Source organism: Actinia tenebrosa, unplaced genomic scaffold (genome assembly GCF_029948245.1).
Source record: "Actinia tenebrosa isolate PJP-AT-01 unplaced genomic scaffold, QUT_ActTen_1.0 PGA_scaffold7__59_contigs__length_16204524, whole genome shotgun sequence".
In the NCBI taxonomy this organism is placed as follows: Eukaryota; Metazoa; Cnidaria; class Anthozoa; order Actiniaria; family Actiniidae; genus Actinia; species Actinia tenebrosa.
This window is the reverse complement of record NW_028292584.1, coordinates 11,586,714-11,594,529: the sequence shown is the minus strand read 5'-3', so window position 1 is coordinate 11,594,529 and position 7,816 is coordinate 11,586,714. Positions and strand designations below refer to the sequence as shown.

General features: G+C 38.2%; 1 protein-coding gene and 1 long non-coding RNA gene across 2 annotated transcripts; both read right to left on the bottom strand.

The window, feature by feature from the left end:
- Positions 1 to 259: 259 nt before the first annotated feature.
- LOC148905613 (uncharacterized) lies at positions 260 to 900 on the bottom strand. The gene is made up of 3 exons (XR_016121637.1): positions 839 to 900; positions 492 to 563; positions 260 to 288 (listed from the first exon to the last, which is right to left on the bottom strand). It is a non-coding gene; the product is annotated as an uncharacterized LOC148905613 (long non-coding RNA).
- Positions 901 to 1,467: 567 nt separating this feature from the next.
- LOC116289072 (uncharacterized) lies at positions 1,468 to 7,572 on the bottom strand. The gene is made up of 5 exons (XM_089039796.1): positions 7,127 to 7,572; positions 3,477 to 3,863; positions 2,632 to 3,009; positions 2,111 to 2,385; positions 1,468 to 1,746 (listed from the first exon to the last, which is right to left on the bottom strand). The coding sequence occupies exons 1-4, from the start codon at positions 7,185 to 7,187 to the stop codon at positions 2,216 to 2,218; spliced, it is 996 nt and encodes a 331-aa protein (XP_088895922.1). The 5' UTR covers positions 7,188 to 7,572; the 3' UTR covers positions 1,468 to 1,746; positions 2,111 to 2,215.
- Between the last annotated feature and the right edge of the window lie 244 nt (positions 7,573 to 7,816).

Below are 7,816 nucleotides of genomic sequence, written 5' to 3'. Positions count from 1 at the left end.
CAAAGCCGGCTATCAAATTTAAGGTCAGTTATTGAAAACACAACAAAGCGGCTATCAATCCGTCACATTGACGAAGAGGAATCTCTGGGTCTGCCCCAAAGACAAGCTTCCTTAACCTTACATGTTCACAGTTTAATCTTCAACTTCTCTTTACTATATTATTTTCACAGACATAAACTAGGTTTATTTAATTACGTACTCACTTTTGCAGAGGAATAATAAAAGGAAGACATTGATTAGAAACGATACCGCCGATAATTGGTAGCAACACAATACTGGCAGTTGATCCTGATATTATAATGAACAAAATCGAATATTATAGGGATTTTGTATAGAAAGAAAGTATGGAATTAAGAAAGGAAGAAAAAGGGAGGGGCAAAGCCAAAGCAAAAAATGAAAAGAAAAATTTAATTAATTAAAAAAGAAGAAAAAAGGAAACTGAAAACAATAACCTCGACCAAAAGAAAGCCGATGCTTAACTGTAAACTCACCCAAAAAATTAGCAGGGTTGTTATTCTTTTTCTCACGCTTCTTCTTCTTCTGTTCTGTTTGCTTGCAAGGACCTGGCAAAAACGGGTGATTTCTACGTTGAGAACTGTGCTACGACAGCTGCTAAAATAAATCTCAAATAGATATCTTGGACTGACAATGACCCAATCTATCCTAATTTCCGTACAACGATATCACTTATATCCACTACTTCTTGCATTTCATGTGAGCAATATGTGTGGTTGATACAAAACATCTATAAATAAAAAATGTTTACCCTAATGGACTGATTTGTCATATTTTTTGTGGCGTATGTTTTAAATCATTGAATATTTTTAATAACACTCACAGTATTTGGTGACTGTAACATTGTGCCAAGCGATTCCCATATCTGTTCTTAGCCAGACAGCTATATATACCAAAGTCCAAAGTATTGAGTTTAATAATCTCAACGTGCTCGTTCCTGGATAATATGAGGTTCCATTCACATTGATCTTGCCATTCAATCCGTACCACGTAACATTTGGTACAGGTACACCTCTTGCGACACAGCGTAGGTAGATTGTATCACCAGACCATGAAATGTTGTGTTTGCTTGAAAGCATTTCATCTATTTCTGGTTTGTCTAAATATTAAAAAAGTATATTGTTTTGTCTTTTATGCCTTACGCGCGCGTCTAAATTAATTCTAAAACTAAATAAACTTTGTTGTGGTTTTTTTTTTTCATTGCAAAGCATTCCCGTCTACCTCACTATATAATCCTGCATAAAGAGGATGTAAAAGAACCCACTGAAGACGCTGATGTGGTGACCATCCCTCAGTGCCGTTCATACACTGCAGTAGCCATACCTTTGTATCAGAGCGAGACGGACGGTGAGCTCTGCAATGATAGAGACGTGAATAATATTGTCCAAAGAAGATGACATATAAAAACATCAGTGTCTAAACCTGCAAAGTTTGCGTTTGTACTTAACATTACTTTAATAAAAACATTCGCTAATCCCAAAATACCATCTCTCTTGTCATAAGCCTGGCACTGGTACTTTCCTTGTTGACGTCGAGAAATATTCCGAATGGCCAGTGTGCCGCTGTTAATTTCAACACTTCCCAGCTTTAGGGACTCGTGGGTGGATACATGTACCCACGTGACATTTTCAAGCCATAATGGACTTATTGCACAGGTGATATTCAGGTCTTCTCCTTCAACTATCTGTGCTCCACCATTCGTATCAAGAAGTGTGGAAGAATGTTCAAAATCTTCAGAGAATGAAAGCCATATGTCATAAGAGATAAATAATATGTTATTCATTAATTGCAGGCACGGTTGAAATAACACTCATAAACGTTTTTTGCTGATTTATGTATTATAATCAACACGCTTTTTGTTAATGTGATGTTAAAAGGAAATACTATCTTAGTTGACGAAGAATTAATGAAAATTAACAATTTGCATTTGATTAAAGTGGCTTAATACCACTAATGCGTAGCGAGAATAAACAGTGGCAAAGGCGAAAGCAATGGCGATGTCGTACGTGATGTCGCATTGACGATGCCGATACCAAAGACGATGACGATGACATTGACAAACAAATATAAGCAACTTGGTTACAGCGTTACTTACAAATCACAAAAATATTGATCTTTGAGGTCACTGGAGGCTCAAATGGATTGTTAGTTGCCTGGCATTCATAAGTACCACCTTCGTTTCTCTCGATTTCCATGAATTTTAAGAACTCAAGCCTACTGTTTCAGAGACCGCAAGCCTTTTCTTGGGTGCTATTTTCATCCAGGTCACATAAGGTACTGGGGAAGCATTTGCACTGCAACTGATGTTCAAAGAAGAACCTTCTTGTATTATCTTTGTCGCCAATGCAGATAACAAAACCTTTGGGTGATCTAGCCAAAAATAGGTACATTGTTACAAGTGTTGGATTTTATTCGGCTGATAAAAGTCTTTGAATTTCATGACCTTCTTCAAATGAGGTGTGAGGTCAACCCGAGAGCAATTATATTAAAAATTTTACGATGAGCATGCTTGTGAGCTTAAACATCCGGCACAAGAAAGGAAATCAAAAGCGTTCAGTGACGCAATACGCATACCATCAGAGTTGGTGCAAACGGTAGAGAGCTAGTACTAATTACCTGTCACAACCAGCGTAGATGAACTGTTTATTGAAAGTTCTCTTCTTAACTTCAACATGCATCCATATATCCCATTATCAGCTTCAGTTACATTCGAGATGATCAGAGTAGCAGGCTGCTCGATTCTGACTCGAGTAGGATTCAACAATCTTGCTGGACACGTTGTCGTCTTTATGACCGCTGACGATGACGGATCTTTTCCCCCCGTTGCTATGGTAACCCATTGGTTGTTTTGGTCAACATAGCTCCACACGGGTGATTCTGAAAGGAGCCTGATATTTCGGTTATCGTAAGTGAACTTCCATTCGAATCGCGCTGTTTTACCGCTTGAAACAAACAAAGTACTCGAGGGCACTTTAGTAAAACGAGCCATTTTATCTGACAACAGATATGTATTAAGCATAAGTAGTAGGCTTAGAATTTACCGCCAGGTTAATAGTATTTTTCTATTGATCCATGAATCGTTATATTATCCATCAGATCAGTGCGGAAACACAAACCTGGACTACTTGAACAAATTAAATTAATATCAAAATCTTTCATAAATTCTATGTGTCTTTTTAAGATATTTAGGCTTCTTTGCTTGCTCCTGCTTGTTTAAAGCTTGACTTAAGCTTGATTCCTTTGTTTTCACTGATCATTATCGTATATATAAATTTCTTCAAGTGTGGTCCGGTTATGGTGTGTCCGCACAAAAATTGATTCATTTATCACTTCATTCAGCCTGCCTTGATTCCCTCAATATACATATGCTTAATCCAATCAATCGATTATGAAACAAGTTCCAAATCCAACATTTATTGAACCTCCTCATTCAGGAAAAAATCGCATCTGTTACAATTTACCTGTTACTATGAGTTCCACTTTGTTATTGATTGAAGGAGATATTCTTAGCACCAAAGATATTCCATACCATCCACTGTCATTCTTTGTTACGTTAGAAATGACCAAAGTAGCGACTGACTCTTTGCTAACGCGAACTGTAGGGTACAGCAGCCTTGGTGGACATGTTCGTCGACTTATCGTCCACTTCCAGCCACGCAGCCCATCATCAACTGCTATGACTGACTTAGTATGTCCATCAGGGTCATAATAATACCAGACTGGAGATGAGACATAATATCCAAAGTCCATGTTCTTGTCATCAACAGTGTAATTCCAGTTAAATCTCACTGTTTCTCCGGCGAATGCTTCAATCCTTGATGGGGAATTAGTTAGCATAACTTTCCCATCTATCCAATGAAGAATATATTTGTTAGTGCACAAAATAATGTTACATTATAGAAGTAAATTTTCAAGAGAAAAATTAAATAAACCTAAGCAGACCTAACTGACTTCTTTTCAACAATCGAATTAAGCACGATGCACGCGCGCTCAAAAACCGCTAAATAATCTTCATGACGAATTTATTGAAGAACCATACACCTTTTGGAACTTCAGAAGGGCGAAACCCTCTAATTTTGCACGTGACTCTCTATATATCAGTTAGTTTTTTGTTTTGCTTTGTATTTTTGCTGTTGTTGTTATTTTCCGGAATAACAGGTATTAGCAAAAACCATTGTGTACTTCCTAAGAACGCGCGCGCTCATTGGTTAGTTGGAGGTGAATATATACCACTTATTAACCGAGAGTGAGGTCATTACAGGGAAATCTCAGACCGAGGTCTTGACAGTACGGACCGAGCGCAGCGAGGTCCGTACAAAAAAGGCCGAGGTCTGAGATTTCCCTGTAATGACCGAACGGACGAGGTTAATAAGTTATTTATTATATGGCCTTTTTTAGTGCTGTATTTTAATAAATAATATACCTAACTATGAACACCGGAAGTAATTTTCAACATCCGCTTGCGCACGCAAGGTCAAAGTTGAGGTCGTGTTCACTGAGCCAAGCGATCCTGGCGAATTTATTGAAATTCACAAAGACGGTTTTGTTCAAAGCGAGAACATTTTTGTCTTTATTATGGCAGGATCTAGGAAAATTCGAATACTTTAATTTCACAAAAACAGATACCTGTGTTTACAAGTGTTTGAACTCTTAAAAACTCAAAAATTTAGAAGAAAAATAGACCCAAATTGTCAATGAATTTTGAACACGTGCGGAGAACTTGCAGTGATTTCAGTGAAGTGTTATTCTTCGTCGTCGTCGCTCTCAATAACATAACGTCGCTTTGCACCTTGTTGGATTAACTTAACTGGGCCATTGAAGATCTGGAACTGACATTGAGAGATACTGCTGATATTTGCTCCAGTAAAAACACCCTTTAAAGCTGCTGGGTCGCTTGAATTATTCACAGCGAGCGAATTCGTCGTGTTTTGGAGACTCAGGCTGCTGTGTGACTGCTGTGAACTTGTTATTAACTGGCCACCGCTATTGTCTGGAGGAGCAGTTATCTGTTTGGAATTTTGCGAGTGACTTGAAGAACTCAAAATGTACGACATCTGTCGCTGATGGTGCTCATTTGCTGACTTGTATGACTGGAAGACTTTTGTGACCGCTTAATTGAGCCACAAAAGTCTCTGGGGCATTTGCATCTAGCAATCGGCCAATGCCAGTCTTCCTGACGCTGTGATTTGTGACTTTTGCTCCTTTTCTTTGGAGATTGGCTTCGTCTGCGGCTGTTTTCAAGAATTTACCGATTTCATTCTTGCCTAGGGGCGCCTTCATATACCACATTTGAGGACTTATTCTACGGTCGCCGTGTCGTACAGCAAGAAAGAATGGAGCATCTGGCTTGTTCATTTCTTCGGGTCGATGGCTTCTGAACAGCTTATAAAACTGAACAGGACATCTCTCCGTGTTTGTGGCGTATGCTTTTGGTGAGAAAGAACGCCTGTGACCATTTTCTTTGCCGTTACGTGTCTTGGTGCCCCGCTCATTCAGCCAAACAAGCATTTCGCGGCCATCTTGGAGAGGATCTGTCTGTAAGGAGACGTCTCCCCAGCACAATTTACGGCTCTCGTCGCGGGCTCTAAACCCAAAATGCAGGGAGAGAATCCACCACATGGTTCTCTGAAGGACTACGGGATTTTCTGCACCAAAAGCGCCATTCTGATACAGCTTGTTTTCCTCTTCTTTGGTCAACGAACGAGTCGCGTTAGGACGGTTCCCTTTGCCTTGTTCAACAAGGTTTTTACGCTTTGCTTCCAATACTTTTCTAGATAAAGCAAACTCATCGTCCTTGAGGATGTTCATCTTTGACCTAGAATCTGACAGAAACCTTTGGATGCTTCTCTGCAGCCCAGTCAAACTACTTGGCTCGTATTCCTCGCTATTAACTTTCCTGATGTTTTTGAAGAACTTTCCAAGGATGTGGTCAAGCTCTTTTGGTGCCAAGTCCAAAATCTGAACATTTGTCTTGTTTATCTCCCCAAGAAAACGGTAAAAACACTTCATATCACTTGCCGTTTTTTTCACAGTGTTCTCATTTTTCTGTTCTTGCACAAACTTTAGCAAATCTTCTTGACTGTTATTGATACTGTCGTCTCCGGTATTGGTTACTTCAGCCGTGTTGTTTTGCTCACTTTTTGCTTCTTCTTCTTCTGGATAGTAAAATTCGCTTTCGCTGTGGCTCTCTTCGTCGCTCATTGTACACTGAGAAGTATTTCTAAGCTATACAATAATTTTTCTTCAGTTATTGAAAAGATAAATGTATTTTGTTTATGTTTTCGGTTGATTTAATGTTTGATTTCGTAGCTTTTGATGGCAACTTTCAGCGCGATTTGAGACGAAGGATTTAGATTTCATTTTCCTTTTCCACACATGAAAACACTAACACTAAAGCTTAACTTTGTTAACTTGACATTGTCAAATGACGTATAGCGAAATTGGTTAGGCAATCGAGATATCAATTAAACAATACAATACCTCATGCGATCGTGAATCATTATTCCTTTCTGATAATATTAACCTTAAGCAGATACTAATGCTGTTCAGTTCTTTTTCGTTTTTCATATTTAGCTGCAACGGTGATCCACGTCTTTTAGCTCTCTCGTAAACGCGTTTAATTAAGATAAATCGAGTTTAGTTTGTCGCTGCGTACGACATATGACAATTACAACATGCATAACTATTGATTGTGTTCGTTTAAAAACTGCTTTATGTATTGATCGTTGGGACCTATTTGCCTGCATTTCTATGGTGTCTTCTTTTTATACATGTATTATTTTCCAAATAAATGTAATTATTGTTTGCAGCAAATGAATTTTACAATTTAATTAGCTCTTTTGTTTTCTTATTATTCTGAAAGAGAAAAACAGAGAACTAATGTTTATTCATGTTCGCCATTCCATATTGTGATTATTATTGTCCACCTAGACTCTCAGTAATAAACATTTCCTGGATATAAACCCTCGGTCGTGTATCTCGACATCACATTATTTGTGTGTTTTAGTGATTTCTCATGCAACAATAAGTCATGTCACTCGTTTGGATGGAACACGCGCGCGTTTGTTATTTTTACGTTAGACAATTGGTGCTGCATATATATTAAACTCACCAACTATACTCGGGTTGACTAGAATCAATACGAAGACAGTACCAGTGAAGCCCGTTAGCATAGTTGCATGGCTTAGCGAAATACTTTATATTTATCGATGAACTTGTGTTTCTTTGTGCTCCCTTCCTTATGTGAAATAACACTGTATTGTTTCGAATCACAATTCTTGGAAATTGTAACTCAAGATGTAACTCAGATGTAACTCAAGTCCAATACGAGGCTGAAAGCAAGATCAGTAAATTCGTCGAGAAGAAGCATTGTATTCTACTTAAGAGCATAGAATATCATAAATAGAAATCAGGAAAGAATGTTAAATCGGATTTCGTTTGTGATTTTGCCACAGTTAGGGGAAAAAGGGGATTTTGGTAGAATGACCTGTTTGACCTCCCCCGGAAATGATTCTGAATCTCAATGAATATCAATCCGACGCTGCCAATCCGACGCTAGCTTCAGGAACAAAAGAAACAACGGTATTACTGCCAGCATTGTTCCAAATATTGGCAGCATGATTTACTTATGTAGTTATAAGGTCATTCCGTGTTTTCTACGATTAAGAAGCTGAAATTAGGTCATTTTCTCCTACGCTTTCAGATGCTATTTATAACAGTAATACTACTATTTATAGTAGTTTGCTATGTGCTCGAAAACAAATACAGTTCAAATATTTGAACCCATTAAAAGGCTCAGGGT

What these genes read in the sequence shown, in the direction of transcription:
- LOC116289072 (XM_089039796.1), bottom strand. Translation starts at nt 7,187, where the DNA reads ATGCTAACGGGCTTCACTGGTACTGTCTTCGTATTGATTCTAGTCAAC. An exon ending in AGTGGAACTCATAGTAACAG is followed by an intron (nt 3,010 to 3,476) that starts GTAAATTGTAAC and finishes ATCTGTTGTCAG; the next exon opens with ATAAAATGGCTCGTTTTACT. An exon ending in ATCTACGCTGGTTGTGACAG is followed by an intron (nt 2,386 to 2,631) that starts GTAATTAGTACT and finishes ATTTTTGGCTAG; the next exon opens with ATCACCCAAAGGTTTTGTTA.